Source organism: Mustela erminea, chromosome 6 (genome assembly GCF_009829155.1).
Source record: "Mustela erminea isolate mMusErm1 chromosome 6, mMusErm1.Pri, whole genome shotgun sequence".
NCBI classification, from domain to species: Eukaryota; Metazoa; Chordata; class Mammalia; order Carnivora; family Mustelidae; genus Mustela; species Mustela erminea.
This window is the reverse complement of record NC_045619.1, coordinates 120,961,428-120,982,179: the sequence shown is the minus strand read 5'-3', so window position 1 is coordinate 120,982,179 and position 20,752 is coordinate 120,961,428. Positions and strand designations below refer to the sequence as shown.

Below are 20,752 nucleotides of genomic sequence, written 5' to 3'. Positions count from 1 at the left end.
TGCCTCGTTCAGCAAAACCTTACAAAAGCAAGTAGACAGGAGTAAAACTCCAGATCAGCAAAAGGAAAGGAAAGATTTTTAGCAAGATATATTCCAACATCAGAGTCTATGCCCCCCTCCCCCTGGAATGACCTGTGCCTGGTTTAAAGAGTAGGGCTGCTGTTGAGGAAAAATAAAACCAGATGGTATTGTGGAAACCAAACTGAATGATAAAATTGAGTTAGTGGTAAATCGTAAGATAACACTGGAAAATATTTGAGTGCATAAGAGCTGGGAAGTAATTATCCTGCATTAACCTAAGCCGCACCAGCCCTCCTCAAAATAGCATTCAGTCTTGTCTCAGATGTTCTCAAAACTTGGTGTTTTGAGTTAAATTATTTATAACCACAGGTTCCCTTTAATAATAATTATTATCCTTACTCGGATCAGCTTGACTTTGATGTAGTGTTTGCAGGAGCTTAAGTACAAACTATCTTTGGTCTGCAGTAAACATTAAAAAAAATTCTTTGGTTGTAAATCAGTTGTTTAGAAATGAAACATCATTAGGGCCATAGGACTATATTCTTCTTGTTGTCATAATATGAAAAAAATCTATTAATTTTGTGGTAGCTGTACGTTCTGCTCACTCCCAAATTAAGACATCGCAAAGTCCCAGGGTAAAGCTAAAAAAGTGGAAATATCCATAGCACAATGCATAAGCTAATATATCAGTAAGAACAAAAGAGTAGTTCTGTGTCCCTGTTTAAATTGTTATTTAAAAGCTATGGGGGGGCGCCTGGGTGGCTCGGTGGGTTGGGCCGCTGCCTTCGGCTCAGGTCATGATCTCAGGGTCCTGGGATCGAGTCCCGCATCGGGCTCTGTGCTCGGTGGGGAGCCTGCTTCCCTCTCTCTCTGCCTGCCTCTCCGACTACTTGTGATTTCACTCTGTCAAATAAATAAATAAAATCTTTAAAAAAAAAAAAAAAAGCTATGGGAATCTGGTTCTGGTCTTATGAATTCCACTTCTTTGGTATCGAAATCTGTTTTATGACTGAGCATGTTGCTATTAAGGCTTCTTTCTCTAAACAGAACATTATAAAAATTTTCATAACTTTCAATTTTGTAATTGTCAATGTTAAGTAAGTAAGGTTATACTTCTTTTATTTTTTATTGAAGAATAATTGACATTCAAATATTGTATTAGTTTCAGGTGCACCACATAGTGCTTCGATATTTATATACATTACAAAGTGGTTACCACAGTAAGTCTAGCTACCATCTGTCACAATACAAAGTTATTACAATATTATTGATTATACTCCCTATGCTGTGCATTACATCCCAAAGTCTTACCTATTTTATAAATGAAAGATTGTACCTCTTCATCCCCTTTACCTATTTCATCCAGTTCCCCAACTCCTGCAAACATTCATTTGCTCTCTGTATCTCTGAGTCTGTTTGTTTGGTTTCATTTGTTCATTTATTTTGATTTTCATTTCTACATGTCAGTGAAGTCATATGTATTTGTCTTTTTCTGCCTGACTTATTTCACCTACCATAATACCTTCTAGGTCCATCCGTGTTGTTGCAAATGGCAAGATTTCATTTTTTATGACTGAATAATATTCCATTGTGTGTATGTATGTATGTATGTATGTATGTATGTAGATAACATCATCTTGATCCATTCATCCACTTGTGGACATTTACTTTGATTCCATATCTTGGCTATTGTAAATAATGTTGCAAAGCACGTGGGAATGCCCATATATTTTCAAATTGGTATATTCCCTTTTTTCAGATAAATACCTAGAAATGAGATTGGCAGATCATGTGGTAGTTCTGTTTTTAACTTTTGGAGAAATTTACTGTTTTCCACAGTGGCTGTGCCAGCCTCTATCTGCACCAACAGTGCAAGAAGTTTGCCTTTTCTCCATATCCTTGTCAACACTTACCATTTCTTGTCTATTTGATAATAACCATTCTGATAGGTACAAAGTCTAAGTCATACTTCTTTTAGGTAGTAGAATTGGCACATTAATGTATCTCGTATTTTACAAATGATCAAATTTGCTCTGCTTGCTGTAATCTAATACTCATAAATTGAATTTACTTAATTAATAGACCTCACATCATTTATCACTGCAAATTTTTAGCTAAGGATGCATTTTCCTATGAAAATACTATCTCTAAGGCAATGTTTTAAATCTTTCAGTGATATTTTTATTGTTATCCTGTGAGTTGCTTCTTGCCAATTAAATGTGTGCTAAAAATGAACTAACTTAGCTTTAAAAACAGGTTAATCCATAGGACAAACATGCCATTTTGTTAAAAAAAATACATAAGTACGTACATACATATACATAGACAAAATGTGTGCATAATGTAACAACAACTTTACAAATCAAGAAGCATATTTAACTCCAAGAATTCCCTTTTTAAACGTATGTTAGATGCAAAGATCCATATAAGAACGATTTACATGTTCTATTCATTCCTTCATTGTTTATTCAACAATATTCACCAGCTACTTGCTGTGCAGGCGAGGAACTTCTCCTTGGGAATACAAAGATGAAATGAACAAGGTCCTTATTCTTGAGAGGTTCATTCAAGTAGATGAGTTAGTAAGTAATTGTAAATTTGGTGTAATAAATGCTTTTTGACAGAAGTATGTGCAAAGGACAGTGGAGGCAGAAAAGCCAGGGACCTGTGGTACTTCTTCCCCCTCTGCCGGCTTCTCCCTCTGCTTGTGCTTTCTCTCTCTTCCTCTGCCAAATAAATAAATGGATTCTTTAAAAAAGAGAGAGAGAGTGTAAGCTCTGGAGGAAGACTTTCTAGGAAAAAACCCAGTTCTTGTCCATCCCAACAAGTCTGAACCTGGACACTTTTCCTCTCTAAAGCTTGATGATCTCCTCTGTGAAATGGGTATACTAATAGTGACTACCTGACAGGGCTGTGGTGAGAGTAAACTAAAACATTCCCTGGCATTCATTAAGCATGGCATACATTTCAGCCTTAGATTGTAGCAATTTGGAAGGAGAAGGCATTCCTTGGGAAAGCATTCTATAGAGAAGGAAAAGCATGTACAAAGTTGCAGGTGCATCCCATTTCAGAGGCTACAGACTGACCCTCGGGTCATTTGGTAATGTTCTGGGGCATGAGGCGGAAAACAATAGGAGCCTGTGACAGCAGAAATAGACAGAAGCTACGTGCAGAAGGCCCTGTATCACAGGCAGAGGGGGACCATGAATGGTTTTGAGCTGGAGATCTAATGATCTCATAGGTTTGTTTTAAAGAGCACATTCTAGTACCTGTATGGATGGTGTTTTGAAGTAGGGGTGGCCTTTTATGCAGGGAAAAATTAGGAAAGTACTAGAGTTGTTTTGGCAGAAGATGATGAGAGAGGTGTAAAAATAACAGATATAGAAAGATGTGGAATCTATGGGACACAGAGGTCTTTGAACAGTGTAGTAATGTTTTCTGGTGATACAGCCATCCAAATGCAAAATTACCAGGAAAAGATAAGGTTTTGTAGGAGAAAATAATAATTTTAGGTTTGGGTATGGAGATTTTCGTGCATTTAAGACATCCAGCTCAAGTCCCATAGTTCATCAGATGTAAGAATTAGAAGCTCAGTAGAAGGATCTGGGATAGAGTTTTGCTTGTTTTTACCTTGAGGCAATGAAGTGTGGCACATACATGTTTAAAATTATTATATATGCCTGGTGAACTGACTTGTATCATTATGCAATTTTTTTTTAAACGCTTCTTGTCTTAAAGTCTACTTTTTTCTAAGTTCGTATCACTTCCCTAACTTTCTTTTGTTCGTGTTTGCTTGGTATAGTTTTCAATCTCGCCACTTTCGAACTTTTCCTATCCTGAAGATTTTATTTAGGTTCTGTTTTACTTTGTCTTTCATTTGAGAATTTCCTATTTTTTTCAACTAATGAAATTACCAACATTATTGGACTTAAATGGACCCATTGTATTTTGTTTTCTCTTAGTCCTGCCTGTTCTTCCCTTCTTTTATCCTTTCTTGGGCTTCTTTAAATTGGTTTCTGTCACTCTCCTTTTTAAGTCATTGCTTCTACATTCTGTTCCTCTTCTTTAAGTGATTACCTTAGAGATTACAACATTCATCCTTGACTCATTAGAGTCTAATTTAAAATTATTCCTTTCACCACATCATAATAAGTGTAAGGACCTTACAACATTTTAAATCCATTTATCTCCTTCCTGTCTTTTTGCTATTTAATGTCAATTGTTTTAACGCTACTTATATTTTAAACATAAAACATTTTTATTGCTTTATGCAAGTAGTACTTATGTGTATCAACATTGCTGTTTTTTATTTTATTTTATTTTATTTCCCCTTCCTGAATTTCCCTGCCTCCTTATGGGACCAATTTCTTTCTTTTTGAAGAATTCTTTTTAGTGATTTTTTTTTTTTTTTAATTTGTGGCAATTCTTCTGGTAAAAGCTCTTTTTTCTTCTGGTAAAAGCTTTTTCTGTTTGTTTTTGGTTTTTGTTTTTCTAAAAATGGTGTTAGTCTGTCTTATATTTTCTCTGAATATAGAATTCTAGTGTGGTATTTATTTTCTTTCAGCACTTTAAGATGCTATTCCTTCGTTTTCATCTGATTTTGTTGTTGTTGTTGTTGTTAAGATTTTATTTATTTATTTGACAGAGAGAGATCACAAGTAGGCAGAGAAGCCTATGGGGTTGCTACTGATTGGTCGCTGGAATTACCTTTTTTTGTAGTATTTTAGTTTTAGGCTTCCCAAATATTACTAGACCAAGTACACAATCTAAGTTAAATTAGGCTGGATCTCAAATTAGGATTTTTTAAGAGTCAAATTGAGTGATGTTACCAAAAACAAAGAAGATCAAAACACGCAATTCATGTTACAAAACCCATTATGTTGTTTTTCTAGCATAACATATGTATATAATACCTAAAAGGTTATACATGTTTGAGGTTAGAGAGTTGAAAAATAAATCCAATTTGCTTTTAGATAAAAAGACAAAGCATGTTTGTCTGGAACCTAGGTCAATTTTTAAAAATGAATTCTCTGCTGTAGGGCAACTGAATAATGCAGCTTTGAAAATCACAGCAAGATCTATTCAAAGGAAAGATTATGGAGCTCTAACTCTGTGTCCTGTGTGGTTGAAAGGAAGCTACCCTGGCGCACCCCCATTTCCCTAAAGCACCACCTTTTAATGTGTTTATGTTCTCTTTCCTGTGCTTTGGTCGGCTTCCTTCAACTACAGACTCAAGCTCCAGCTGGCTCACTGAGAAACAGGAAAGTGCCCAAAGTCAGGCCAGTCTTTATCTGTAAGGATGGCTTGCCATTCACCATGTGTCCAAGTAGTGACAGTCCAGAGACAGATAGAGATCCTATCCAGAAGACGTCAATAAAACGTCAGCCACAAAAATGTCCATTCTCACGATAACTATTTAGAAATGCACCTGTCTCCACTAAAGGCTTCAAGATGTTTTCTCTTGGATAAAAGAACTAATTTTCTTTGTCAGATTTATGTTGGCTTGTACTTCACTCTGAAACTGAGTTGTCGGAGGGAAAGAATTTAGGATTTAGTTACTGATTCTTAATTCAGTAGATCTGGACCCACATTTCACTCCTTACTACGGGCTTTTATTTCCAGTATTTCTTTAGCCAAACATTGTCTTTCTCTAAAGAAGTAGCTCTTTTGTAGGAAGTATTTCCAATTTTAGGGAAGACGGTTAGAGTGACATTTGTTCTTGGACACGAGGAATGTCATGACTGAGCATGACTGACGAAAGTGCTGATGGATGGGAGTTTGCTGGATGGAAGAATGTGTGTAAGGACACGGAAGGTGATGGATTTATGACGCTAAGTATGTCAAGGTGAAGGGCTGATACTGGTGAAAAAGGTCATGAGGGAAATTTAAAAATATCAGTATAGTAAACGAATATTAGTGTCTTATGTATGAAACTATTTCATGATCACAGAGTTCTTTCTGATATGTCCTCTTATTGTTGAAATATAGAAATGTAGAACTAGTAATGTGGCAAAGCACTTTTTGGTAAAGATCCTTCTTTTGATAATATTTATCTCTATATTTCCCCAAAGACATACACTTATGGTTATATCTGCTATAGGGGGAGGAGAAGCAAAGAGCAGTTGTACTATGTTTAAATATTAAAATGGGGGAAATTAGAGCATTTATAACCATTTACTGCACCAAACAAACACTGAAAGGATTTTACCCATATAATGTTACACTTACATAGATTATTTGACTATGCCCTCATATAGCCTATTACTCCTATAATATTATTCAAATATAGTATGAATTATATAATTCATTCACATAATGTTATGCTCACCTCAAATATTTGAATATTTTGGCCAGGATTGTCTGATGGTAATGTTAATTCTCCTTTTTTTTAAAGTTCTATATATATATATATATTCTATGAATTAAGCTTAACAACTTAAACAAGCTATCTGGGTATTGATCGGCTATGGCCACAGTAATGTTGAGCAACAAATCAGCCAAAATTCAGTGGCTTATCCCCCTAGCATTTATTTTTATCACTGATGGGTTGGCAGACTGGTTTGTCTGCCTGTTCCAGGCCACAGGTTGATTGCACTTGGTTTCACAGTTCTGGCCCACTTCATATATGAGCTCTTGGTGGATGGAGCATGGGAGCACGAACCAAAAAACACAAAGCCCCTTTAAGACCTATTCTTACTTCAAGACCATTAATATTCTGAGACCTAGCACCAGTCCCTTGGCCAAGCCTAACACCAAGTGGACAGAAAAGCATGCTGTGTCCATTCTAATGTATTGCAAAGAGAAGGGCTAAAGAATTAAGAATCATCCAAGCTACCCATCAGTCTGTAGCAGCACACACCAATGACTTTTGTGTTCTTGCTTTTGGGCTCCCTGGAGGGAGGGAGGGTGTGTCTGCCTTATGACATCAGTACGGTAGTAGTGTGTATAATGGTGCCACTATACCCAGATACAATCATCATCTTGCTCTTATTATTAGTAACAGTTCATAAACAAGGGGTGATAATATAGTCTAAACTTTTAAAAATAACATTTAATTTTTAAAGCTGACGCATTCATAGAGTAAAGCCCAACAATACCAATTTCCGGTATACAAACCTCCAACTCTTACTGTGTGCCTTTGCTGCCTCCAGCCCAGAGTGTAGCCATGTCTTCTCTATTGGTCTCATCTCCTCCAGTCCTACACCCCTCCATGTAATGCTGCTACCAGAAATATATTTACATCATACTTGTTTAGAAAGGACATTCTGACCCTACCACTCTTCTAATCAAAAACCTTTCAGGTAGATCCCCATTATCCACAGAATCAAGTCTCAAGGTCAAGTTCTATCATCCCGCAGTTGAGGCTCTCTGCAGAACAGCCCATCCTGTTTCTCAATCTTCTTGTCCTCAGCGGACTCTAGGGTACTCACTAAGAGAATTATGCTTTCCTCTGCATATAATGTAAATTCTTGTCCACTGCATCTTTGGTTATAAGGTTCCATCTGCCTGGAATTGGCAGTATCAATTCCAGTTCTACATAGTCTTGTCCTGTTTATCCTTCAAGACCCAGATCAGATGTCACCTCTTCCTTGGACATTCTACATCGTCATAGCCTGAAGTCGTCTGTCCCTTCCTGCAGAACTCACAAGACTTCCCTGCCTCTTTTATGGTACCTGTTTTTGTGTTTTGTTTTGTTTTCTGAATTGTATTATCATTATTTATGTATGTCTTATCACTGCTGTTGGACTACCACTTATCTTTTCCCACCTCAATACTAAATCTATTTCTTTCACTATTAAAACAGTATTTAATGGGGTGCCTGGATGGTTCAGTCAAATGTCTGACTCTTGGTTTCAGCTCAGGTCATGATCTCAGGGTTGTGAGATCAAGACCCGTGCATCAGGCTCTGCACTCAGTGGGGATTCTGCTTGTGATTCTCTCTCTCCCTCTGCCCCTTGCTCCCTCCCTCTACCGCCGTGGGCTCTCTCCATCTTTCTCTAAAATAAATAAATAAATCCTAAAAAAAATTTTTTTTTGAGGGAAAAAAAAAACCCAAATATTTAATAAATAGATACGTGTGTCAATTCATTAATGCCCTGAGTCATTATTCTTCCCAGCTCTGCATATCAGGTTAAGTGGTTTTCTTAAGTAACAGTCAGTCCACACTGGGTATAAAAGCAATGCAAACTCCAGTTCTTTCTTTTGGTTGCAGGCTTATGTCATGTGAGCAGAATCATTAGCAGTATGTGGTTCAGCAGTGGGCATTGCTTTGGTTTCAGAATAATTTTGTGCTATATACCATCTACGGATTTATCAAGGACTGGGCCTTTGGAAGCTTTTCAACTCAAGGAAACGTCTGATTGTGCAAATAATCTAACATTTTATCTGACTTTGAAGCTATGGACAGGGCAGTTTGACCTACTAAGTAATGTGCCTATCCTGAAAAACTCGCCACAAATTTCATACTTTGCCTGGGAGAAGGGCTGCCATTTTCCATTTCCTGCCAAGCTCCAAGGCCAAAATCTTAGCGCCCCCTAATGTTGCAAGCAATCTTTTCACCATTAACAGGGACTGTGAAATGAATGAAACTATGTCCTATATTCTGAGGATTTAGTTCCATATTTTTTCATAGTTGACCATTCTGCCTTCTTGAGAGGATATTTTTATCTCTCTTTTCTATTTTTATTATGAATCTTAAGGTTTTTATTTCAAAGTAGAATTTATTTATTTATTTTATTTTATTTTTGCCCTTAAAGCTCTTTTTCAGTTTGCCTTTTGGGGGGGAAAAAAATCAAATATAGAGTATGTTTTAATATAAACTGGACTGTAGTTTTAAATGTATGTAGTGTTAAATGGCCCCCAGCCTCTTTCTAACAGGTAATTTACATAAAAGGTTTATTGGGAGCCAATTGTCTTGGAATGTTGGATAAATTCTTCATAAATTCAGTTTTCAGTCTGATAGTGTTCATAAAAGCAGAACATAGAAATAAAATATGTTCATGGTTTCCACATGTTTTGTTACGGAAAACACCTTATTTTCTAAGAAACTGGATTTTTCAAGAATAGAAAAAGCCTCAATAAATCCCATCAACAGTTCTAAAAATGCATATAAAACTAAATATGGCTCCCTACTTTTCTAGGTGACTAGAAGGGGGACTCACAGGAGCAGAAAGGAAATAAGTAACAAAAAAGCTAACGCAAGCTTGAGCAACGCTCACATAAGCCCCCAGAAGCCCAGCGCACCATCTGATAACATTCATGCAAGTGTCCGCAAAATAGAAACTATGTGATTTTTTTTTTTTAACTCTCCATATAAAATTTAAGATCTGTTCTCTTTGGTTTGCACAGTGACGTGTCTTTGTTGTAATGCAGGGCCTCGGCAAGGATGTGGTGGTTATCTGACAGGTTCAAATAATACCCTCGCCTCTCCTGATTCTGACGCCAATGGAAGATACGACAAGAATTTAAACTGCATCTGGATCATCACTGCACCTGTAAACAAACTAATTAAACTTACCTTCAACACATTTTCTCTGGAGGCGTACAGTATTTTGCAAAGATGCATATATGATTATGTAAAGGTAAGGCTATTCTATTTCCTAACCAAGTCTTCTGCCCAAGACTTTAACGTGGTATGTGTCAGTTGATACCATTCAGGGAGTCATGAAAATTTTGAGTTCCACTAATTTTTAAAATAACATATTCTACATGAATATAACATTTATTATTACAGGAGCACTGTTCTTGATATCAGGTTAACTTCTAATATGGATGGCTCAGAAACGTCTTGTAGCTACTAACACTAGCTTTAAGATTTCCTGTTCATCCATGCTTTGGCAAGAGAGGATCTATGGAAAGATGGGTTGTATGGACAGAGATACTTGAAAGACCTTCAGCAAATCCTAAAATGAAGTTTATATATTTACTTCCCATATTACTTGTAAATGTAGAAAATAACTTGGTTCTGAAGTCCCATTAAAAGCAAGTCAGGAAACTTTTCTGTTCAAGTTTAATGATTCATTAACATTAAATTATTGTATTTATAAGGACATATGAATTCAACCCCCGCCTTCTTTTTTTTTTTGTTTAAGTAATCTCTCTACCCAGTGTGGGGCTTGAACCCATGACCTGAGATCAAGAGTTGTGTGCTCCTCCAGCTGAGCCAGCCAGGCACCCCTGAGTTCAGATTAAACCCTCTAAGTAGTATCAGCCAATGTATACTACTCCACTTTGTGAGGGGGCAACAACCAGCATGGCAAGATTTGTGCTCATGAGAAGCTTAAATTTGATTGTAAAAATGATGGGCGATGCATGCAAGTCAACAATACACTGTTCAGGGTAGTCAATATTGAAGTGCCAAGTAATGCACAGATAGAGGCTCAAAGCAACATCCAAATTTAAAAGGGAGGAACGTTCATGATGATCTGGCATGAAGAAGAAAGGCTTCGGAGACTGAGGGAGAGGTTATTCAAGTCGGGAGAGGAGGCATTCCAGGCAAGGTGCACATCAAAAGAAGGGAGGTACAGAAGTGGGCATATGAAGGTTCTTAAAAGGGTGATGGGACTGACTTTACTGGAGCAGCGTATTCCAAAAAATAGCAAGAAATGCGATTGCCTAATTTTATTGCTGGAGAAATACCCAGATCCCAAAGAATCTTGAAAAGTCAAACTAGGAAGAAAGGAAGGAGGAGAGAAAGAGAGAAGGAGAAGAGAGAAAGAGAGAAAATGGAATCAAATTCATGCAATTCAAATTCTGTGCAGTTGAAAATAAGGAGGAATTGGAGGTTTTGCAATGAGCGATATGATGAGAGCAGTGTTTAAGGAAGACTAACACGGAGTCAGCATTTCAGGTGGGTGGTGAGCAGAGAGTCTGGAGGGAGGACCCCAGGAAGAGGTTACTTTTAGATAAGGATGGTACAGGATGGAGCTATCAAGCCTAGTTTAAGATGAACTTTTAAGTTTGAAAATTGTCTTACATTTTAAAGAAATTATTGTGTTTAATAAAAGGGAAAGAAAACTCGTAAAATATGTGTCGAACACTTAATTACATACTGTCATAAGCTCCAAGCCCAGGAGAGCAGGAGAATGTCAGTACTGTTAGGAGGAGACCATGCTTTGTAAGGTCGGGGTTCGGTTTGGGGGACAGCAGGGCAGACAGGTGGGCAGAGGATGGGTCGGGGCTCCAGCAAGAAGAGAGCAGCAGGAACAGACAGGAGACAGCAAAGGAACACTTCTGCAGTCAGAACAAGCACTGTTTTCTTTCAGGAAGGCAGCATGGAGCTGGAAAGCCAGCCTTCTGCTCCATGTCTGGAAAAGTACGCAGTGAGGCAGTCAGCGAGGACAAAAGAGGCAGGACAAGAAACAGACAAGTCAAGGGAAAAAAAGATAAAAGCCATGAATAGTGGAGAGTCATGAAGGTCAAGGGAGAAGAGCTGCTCACCAAAGATGCATGGTCAGTATTTTCAAATTATAAATTAGAGGCCAAGAAAGGAAGAAGAAGGAAAAACTTGTCAGATTGGATGACAACCATTTTTAACTAAAGTATGGGCACAGAAGCCAGATCAGGAGTTCCTGAAAGACTGGAGATAACAAGGGATTTCAGTTTAGGTTGAATTCTTTTCTAAAATAACCCCAAATGGCCAAAGCAGCAGCAAAGCTGGTATTCCAGATGCTTTGAGAGCTGCCTTGGTCTTACAGGGGCGGGGTGGGGGTGAAGTCATAAGCCCTAGAGGCAGGTGGTGTAGACTCGAACCCAGTGTCGTCACCAGGCAGATTCCCTTACTGCCCCCAATCCTTTCTCACTTCATCTAGTAAGACACAAATGAACAAAAATCATAATCAGACTTACTTTGCAAGGTTACTTTGCGGACAAAGATCATGCATGCTAGACTGTTTGGCACTGGGCTTGAAATGCATTTAAAAACAAATTCAGGGGCGCCTGGGTGGCTCAGTTGGTTAAGCAACTGCCTCCGGCTCAGGTCATGATCCTGGAGTTCTAGGATCCAGTCCCGCATTGGGCTCCATGCTGAGTGGGGAGCCTGCCTCTCCCTGTCCCACTGCCCTCTCATGCTCTCTCTCTTTCTCTCTCTCTCTCAAGTAAATCAATAAAATCTTTAAAAAAAAAAAAAAAAAAGGTAAATTCATTTCCTCACCCCTGACCCTGGTTAATGCCAGATAGGCAGGCTGGTTGTGGAATCACTTTTTCTTAAAACATCAAAATAATTGATTTACACATAAATGACAGTAAAAGTAAATTTATGCAGGATGTTTTGGGTGTGGTCCTGCTGGGAGGAAGGTTGATTGATATTCTCATCCTTTTCTGAGTGTGATTTGATACTGTTATTAAAGCAACTAGCAATTTTCTGAATTTTTTTAAGTCATTTGGGACAAAAATAGCAGTATCAAAAATAAGGAGTTATCATCTAGTTTAAATATAAAATGTCTCCCCCCCACCACCCCTTTTCTAAAGAAATTCCGTTCAGCTCTACTCTTGTTTTCCTTCTTGGGAAAGCATTTTCTCTATACTGGCAACTTTTCCAGCTTTTACCAAACTGGCAGATCAAAGTATGGCCCTTGGCATGTGAAGCCTGGAGACAGACGTATTAAAGCGATTCTCTGCCATAAATGGGACGTTTGATTCCTTGTAGAGTGTTTCTTAGATACTATAATCAAATCGCTTTTTAGGAAAGCTAATTTAATTCCGTTCTGTAGGTCGATATGCAGATGAAAACATGGCAATTCCCTCATCCATTCATAATTATATCTCTTATTTTCGGAAGGGTTGATTTGAAAAATTACTATGGTAACTGCAGTACATCGTGACTATGTGTTTCACCAAGCATTTCTGTTGAAATTAACATCACGTCCATTCCATAAAGGGTCAGGTGGCACAGCGATGTGCCAGGCACCCCACGGCAGAGGTCCAGAAAGGTTAAAGATAGGGTTCCCCAAGTTGCTGTCAGGAAAGTGGAGGAGGTTGTCACGTAAGTATATAAATTATCACACAACAAGACAAAAGCCATAAATATAAGCAATGAACAAAAATAGAGTAGGTGTAATTGAGTCACTGGGGGATTCAGAAGAGGTTGTCTTCCTGGGACGGCTGAGCTGGATTTCGGAGGAATGTCAGAGAAGCACACTTGCTGTTGGAGGGCCACCAGAGAGAAAGAGGGAAGGATGGACTTGCAGCTCTGTAGTGTCTGACCCAATCTGCCAGTGGTGAAGCATTTGTCTTATGGTGAGCAGAGAGAGAAATGGCAGGAAGGGCTGCGGGCTGTGACCCCAACTGACGTTCCTCTGCCGGGAAGTATGGAGCTAGTACAAAGGAAATGGCTCCTTCCTAACACTTGCCAGCGTCTTCCCAGTCTAATCCCTGACCGCTCGAATAGCCAGTATTTCATGGTGCTTCCTTGACTCTCTGAAGTGAAGGTCATCTGTGCTATAACCTACCCATATACATAGCTTCAAAAGCATAATATAATATACTAAATTCAATGAGAAGGAGGACTAAGAGGAGAGTATGTAAAATAGTGCAGACCTAAATACATAAATGCTCTGCGTCAGCTGTATTGTGCCACATGATAAAGTAGTCCAATTCTTCTAGGTAGGATCACGGCAAATACAAAAGTATCCATTTAAACTAATAGCAACAGGCTGTAGTTGCAACTTAAATGCCAGTATCCTCACCGTCAGCCATAAGGATTTCTAAAATAGTGGAAAAACTCAAAAAAACTTTTCTAAACAAAACAAAGTTCAGTCTTCCTTCCACAGACACAGTAACTGCATTCTTGGAAATTTGGTGCCTATTAAAACTATGTGAAATGTTTTTGCATTCTGTAGAGTATGGATTTAGGTTCTGGGATTTCACGACAATGAACAGTTTTATTATACAAATGTCTGGCCAGACATTGAAAAGTTATAACGGACATAGTAAATCTTCAGTTTGCAGAACTGTCCTCTGAATTGCAGAATGGGACCTGCAGTGTGGCTTCTACACACTACATGTCAGTCATGGCCCCGAATTATCATGATGACCCAGAAAACATAGCATGCTTGCAACCCTATTCCTAGAGTACGTCTGTCTTCACCCACTGGTGAAGTCTTAACCATTCAGTCGGTGGGCAGTCAGTGTTGGGTTCCCTGAGCTAGTCCCTATCATTCATTCATTTCTTCATTCATTCATTCAGTAAATGTCTATTTGAATACCTACTATATTCTAGACACTACTCTAGGCACTGGAAAAGAACATCAAGATAAAATAAATAAGTAAAAATTAAAAAAATAATATAAAACCTCCTGTATTTACAGAACTGATTCTAATCACTGCTTCTTGTGGCCCCTCCTGAGACCACCAGGACCAACAGGACATTTTTTCCCCATAAGATTCTGAAATGGGTCAGAGTTCAACCCCAAATCTGAAAAACCACTCTCTGTTCTCTTTCCCATCCCAAATTACACCCAGGCATGTCCGGCAGACCCTAACCAAGACTCCTCAGTAAAATAAAAAAATTCATGGCGATACTCTAAAATGCAGCGTAGGGACGCTCCAGATAAGAATATAAAAATCCTGCTGTTGTCACATTCCCAAGGAAATATTAAAAGATAAAGCCCTAAGAAAATCAATGTCCAAAATGATTAAGTTAAATTTGAAATGAATTAAAGTCCAATGTTGCCCTTATTGTCTTATTGCCCTTTTGCATTAAAAGTTCAGAGAAAGTAAAATCCCAACATGGCCATCCCCACTTTTCTCCTCCCGTTCAAATTAACAGCCAGATAAAGACCAGAATCTGGTAGTAGTTGTAGTCAGAGGCTATCTCTGTGAGCAATTCCTTCAGGATCTTAAGTAGATTCTTAAATGCTCCATTATCTGAGTTTTTACAGCTGAGAAAACACACAATCCTTCTTAGCGCTTATCGACCCACCTTAGAACATAATCCAGTCTCCAGGCCTGATGGAGTTATGCCGGGTGGCAGGTCCCCCCAGAATGAAATGTATAGCTGCGTGAGATTGTGCGGGTCTTAAGGGCATGATCCTCAGGGCACCGTTTACATCCTAGTCCATATGATTCCCCATCTTCATTGCACGGTGTGCCTCCTGCCACACATCCTGGAGCTACCCTCCTTCGTGGAGGTCTACGCGTCATCAGGGGCTGGAGCGCAGATGGAGGAGTACTGGCTCCAGCTTCACAGGAGTCTGGAAGCCGGTGTCAGTGGTCCAGAGGCCACCGGTTATCCAGTTCAGCTCAATGACAAGAAATCGTTCTGTAGCGGTGAATGAACTGATGCACACAGCAGCGGGAGGCCAGGCACTATGCAATTTCTGTCTGTCACATTTACCAGTTTTCTATTCAGAACCCAAATCAGGTCCCAGAAGACACAAAGTCTTTCTCGCGAGACATAAGGAACTCCAAGGCTGTGTCCCGGGGTGCTGGCTCAGTCCTGCATCCTCTCACCCAAATGCCAGGCAGCCCGAGGGAGTTGTGGTCTCTTACATGCCTCTTGCTCGCTTGTGGGGCCGTCCACACCACGTTCTGTAGGTTGGGATGCCCTTCTTCCTTTTTAGGTATGGGAGGTCTCTACCTAATTTTAGATGCCTCTTCAAATGCCTGAGATCTTTCTTGACTCCATCATCTGGGTTCTCTTATTACATTTAAATCCTTCACTGTAGTATTCACCTTTAGAATTGACATATATATATATATATTTTTTTTTCAGTATATGGATCTCTTTTATCAGTTAATGTCAATGAATGTCTTGAATGTATGGAAAGTGCCTTATACATCCTTGTACACATAGGACCTAGCACAGAGGAAGAGAATAAAAATAAATATAAATAAATGAAAATAAAAAATAAAAATGCTTGTGAGTATGAATCTGATGATACAGGTGGCAGCCATTATCGCAGTGTTTTAACGTGTTTACCAGAAAAACTACCTAAAATTTGGCACATCTCCTCTTCTATAAAATGAGGGGGATAAGAGACTCTCCAGTCTCTTCTGGCTCTAAATTTACTAAAATCCCATGTAAGCAGGAGAGACAGTGCCACCTAGTGGTCAATTGACTTTTCCGCTTATTTTTAAATGACTATACATTCCTAGCATTTTATTTTATTTATTTTTTTTTTAAAGATTTTATTTATTTATTTGACAGACAGAAATCACGAGTAGGCAGAGAGGCAGGCAGAGAGAGAGGGGGAGGCAGGCTTCCCGCTGAGCAGAGAGCCTGATGCAGGGCTCCATCCCAGGACCCTGAGATCATGGCCTGAGCCAAAGGCAGAGGCTTAACCCACTGAGCCACCCAGGCGCCCCCATTCCTAGCATTTTAGAATAATGTGATCGTGAGTATTTTGGAGTTTATAACACACCATAGTGCTGTTATAAATTCACTGTTTGGATCTACACACACATACTTGTTTTAGAAATACCGTGAAGCTGACTCAGCTGGAGAAACTGAATTTTGGGTCATAGGCTTGAAAGAAATTTAGGTGTCCACCGTTTTGACAGGCAGGTGTCTGTTGAAGGTTCCTATGGCTGGGAGTTTTTCTGGATGCTGGTGACGCCATTGTGAATAATCAGTCTTCCCACCCAGGGGAATCGCATTTTTATTGGGAGAGAGACGAGAAAAAGTAAATAAACAACAAATAAGATATGTTTTGATTATAATAAGAAAATAGATGTTGGAGTTCCACATAGGGTTTGGTTCTCTGAGGAGGTGACATTTGAGCTGAGACCACATGACAAGAGGGAGTGGCCCCTTCCAGAGCTGGGGAGAGAGGAATTGTTCCCCATGCTAGGAGCAGCTAATGTAGGGGGAGAATAGGTCCAGGACGGGTGGGTGCTGGGAGAGAGGGACCAAAGCACTCTTCATTTATTAGACATGTACTGGGTGCCTTTTGTGTGCTTTCTAAAAACTGGGGACACTGCAGGGCACAGATCGGACAGCAACCTGTGTTTCCATGGAACTAGTGTCGTCTTCAGAGAAAAGACAATAATATAAATAATATATGTACTATGTGAAGACAAAGGCATGCTCTAAAGAAAGAACAAAGCAGGAAGGGAGAAAGGGAATTGGGAGTGAGTTCGCACTTTAAGGAGGGCGGTCAGGGCGGCTTTAGTGAGTCGGTGATGTTTGAGTAAAGTCCTGCAACAACGAAGAGAAGTGAAAGATACCGTTGTATAGAAGAGGAATATTCTAGCAGAGGGAACTGCAAATGCCGCAGCCGTAAAGCAGCAGCAAGCCCGGTGGACTCAAGGAGCAGAGAGAATGATGTGGAGACAGTTAGGTATCAGATGGGGACAGTCAGAGGTGGCGTGGAAAGCAGGGGCTCTCAGGCCTTGATGGCCACTGTAATGGCTTTAGCTTTCCTATTGAGCGGCTGGCAAGCAGCTAGGAAGGACCTGGTCTGAGTTACATTTTAACTGTATCCTGGGACTCACCTCTTGAGGAGAAGCTAAAAGGGGACAAGAATGGAACCAGGGAGTCAGCAGTGAGAACCCAGGCACAAGATCTCAGGGGCTTGCAGCTATGTGGTGGTGAGGGCCACACAGGGCAGGGGCAGTGATGCTTCTGCTGATTCTAATGACACAGTAGTTTTAAGTCAGATAGGACTTCCCTAGTGAGAAAGGATTTGTAGGCCCCATATCAGGTTTTTCTTGAAAATCACTAAATAGCATCAATTCAATAGCAGTTGTTCCTAGGTTAAAACTCGCTCTAACAACATCAGTGTAAGTTTCTTCATCATGACCTGGTGTGACTCCATGTCCATTTCAGTGTAAGATATGCAACTTCTTTGTGAGTAATGGAAAGCGGATGAACTATGTTTCTTTTCAGTTGTACGATGGAGATAGTGAAAATGCCAACTTAGCTGGAACATTTTGCGGTTCCATTGTACCTGCTCCCTTTATCTCTTCTGGTAACTTCCTGACGCTTCAGTTTGTCAGTGACGCAACTTTAGAACGGGAAGGATTTAATGCTACGTATACCATCATAGACAGTGAGTAAATGGAGACATTTTTATGTTTTATGAAACGTGTACTTTGCACTAAAAATAACGCTATACTTCTACAAATGCAATGTTAACTACTAAACTCAATGTTAATTACTAAATCCAGAGTTAATTCCTATCTAAACTCAATGTCAGTTTCTGAATACCATGTTAATTACTCTGTGGTTAATCAGTGATACAAATTAGGTATGATTCTTTTTTTTGTTTTTGTTTTAAAGATTATATTTAAGAGAGAGAGAGAGAGAGGGCATGAGCAAGTGTTGGGGGGGGAGGGTCAGAGGAAGAGGAGAAGCAGGCTTCCCGCTGAGCAGGGATCCCAATGAGGGCTCGATCCCAGGACCCCAGGATCATGACCTGTGCCAAAGGCAAAAACTTAACTGAGTGAGCCACCCAGATGTCCCTAAATTTGTCATGATTCTTAGTGAAAATTACTCTACCTTCTTTACAGAATGATGTAACTACAGTTCTTTGGGCTGGAAGGGTAGGGAAGGCTAAATTTTAAATATTGTGTGTATGTGGACCCATGAGTAAAATTTGTCTTATAAGCTCTACTCTTTTCTCAGTGCCTTGTGGTGGAACATATAATGCAACTTGGGCCCCGCAGAGTATTTCATCACCCAATTCATCAAACCCAGAAATCCCACTTTCCATGTGTACTTGGGTCCTTGAAGCCCCTCCGCATCAGCAGGTCAAGATAACAGTGTTGGCCCTGCGGCTGCACTCCGAGGACTGTGACCGGAATTACCTAGAGTTTCAGGACTCACCTGAGGTAATGATCAGAAGACACAGGACAGTCCCATCTGTTTTTTCACCAGTATTTGCAAAACACTTGAAATAATGAGGGCATAATTGAATAAATTCTCAAACCTACCTCCAGCTTAATGAATCCAAACCATGCATATACAGCCATATATTAAAGGGATTAAGAAACTTGTACTTGGTCTTGTAAGTGAGGAGCTCTCAAACTTCCTTATGCATAAGAAACATCTGGGTGTCTAGATAAAATGCAAATGCCAGGGCTTTGCCCTCCAATACTGAGTTCCCCACATAGCGCCTAGTCATCGAAATTTCTGGTGAACATCTTCAGTGTTCTGCCGCTGGTGCTCCAAGGACCATACTCGGAGAAACACCTGTGCAGCTGTGGCTAGGATGAACTGAAGGGGTCAGTGTGGAACACAGGGAGATCAGTTACAAGGCTGTTTGACACCAGTCCGACGGGACTATATTCATGGTCATGCAAGAGAGAACAAAAGAAAAAATTGTTTTTGTTTTTTAAAAAAAAAGAGAGAGAGAGAGAGAGAGAATTGTCCATGGGCTAGAATGCTGAGAAGACAGTTGGATGAGGAGACGTAATAGTAACAGAAGGTAAAGTAAAGAGTTGGGTGTCATCATTCCATGCATGGGTCAGTAGCTGAAATCACACAAGTCATGAGTTTATCCACAGAGGCTGTGTAAAGTGTGGAGTCATGACTGGGCATGGGCCCCTGGGAACACCCCCCCAGGAATTCCTGCATTGTCTTTGAGCAGTTTGAGGAGCAACTAATCTGCTTCAGGTCATTCCCACAGTGTCATAGTCAACCTCCCGCAGGCTGGCAATAGCAGAGGGTCTGATCTGTCCCTTCCTGAGTTTGGGGGGTCCTCCTTACTATTAACCCAGACTCCTCTAGTTTACACATGGATCTTGGTGGTGGTAGAAAGATCCAGTTCGGCTGACTCCAGTTGGAGAGGCCTGAGAGGAGCTGGCTGCTGAGCAGACACTGTATTTATTCGACCTCCAGAAACACAGGCACTGAGACATATCCCAGGCTCCCACTGTGGCCAAGGTGTGAGGTGATCACCATTTGGTCGGCAGTGGTTTTCAGATTCCCTGGCGGTAACCTTCCTACAAGGTCTTCACGCCAAGCAGAACAAGGTCCTTTGGTTAAAGCTATTTCAATTTCCCATTGCTTCCCAAAGCCGAGGTGATGGGAATCAGGCCAGACTCCCCTCTGAGTAGGGAAAGGCTATGTACAGGGCATAAGACAGCTCTGGATCGTAACAGTGGCTGGATGGGCCCCAAAGAAGACCCAGCATTTGTCATGAATGAGTAATGTCCTTTGACTGAATGACTAAAGGAAAGAACAAAGGGTTTCAGCCTGGGTAGGTTGGGAGGAAAGATAGGAAAGTGACTGATAACTGGGAGAAACTGGAACGCTCCTGGTGTCTGAGAGTAGGAGGAGAAGATACAGTTGGAAGTTCATGGCAGGATCGTGTGACGGAGGCGTGACAGATGGCGCAGAGCTGGCGTAGGCAACCATAGGGAGTGGAGGTGAAAGTCCCGGGAAGTGAGGAGTGTAGATTAGGGTGTTGGCGGATCCCCTGTAAAGACACTGAAACCTCTGAGGGTTGAGAAAGGAAGCGGCGTGCAGGGGACGACAATGAGCTGAGACAGCAGTCTTTGATGAAGGAAAGTCACCAGAGGGAAAGCGAGAATGGTGAGAAGGGTGAGAGGAATCTTGGGCCAGATGTGGAGACCCTCAGAGGAGAACTGACTTTGATGCAAGGAGTACTGCAGGGAGGGACCTGGAGACACCCTCCCCCCCAGAACCCCACCACTCTTCCTCCTCAAGGATTGTGGACTGTGGGAAGAGAATGGCTTCCACCAGCAGGCTGCAGAGGACCCAAGCTTCACTCAAGGCCAGGAAGTGGAAAGGCTATGTGTGGATGTATACAGTGGCAGTTAACATTGC

At 40.4% G+C, this 20,752-nt stretch overlaps 1 protein-coding gene across 1 annotated transcript in view; it reads left to right on the top strand.

Moving 5' to 3' along the window:
- CUBN (cubilin) overlaps positions 1–20,752 on the top strand; it is a 271,085-nt gene that overhangs the window by 238,394 nt on the left and 11,939 nt on the right. The window contains exons 60-62 of the mRNA XM_032349505.1: positions 9,394–9,602; positions 17,849–18,011; positions 18,587–18,792. Of these exons, the coding sequence (XP_032205396.1) occupies positions 9,394–9,602; positions 17,849–18,011; positions 18,587–18,792 (578 nt within the window). The remainder of the gene's footprint in view (positions 1–9,393; positions 9,603–17,848; positions 18,012–18,586; positions 18,793–20,752) is intronic.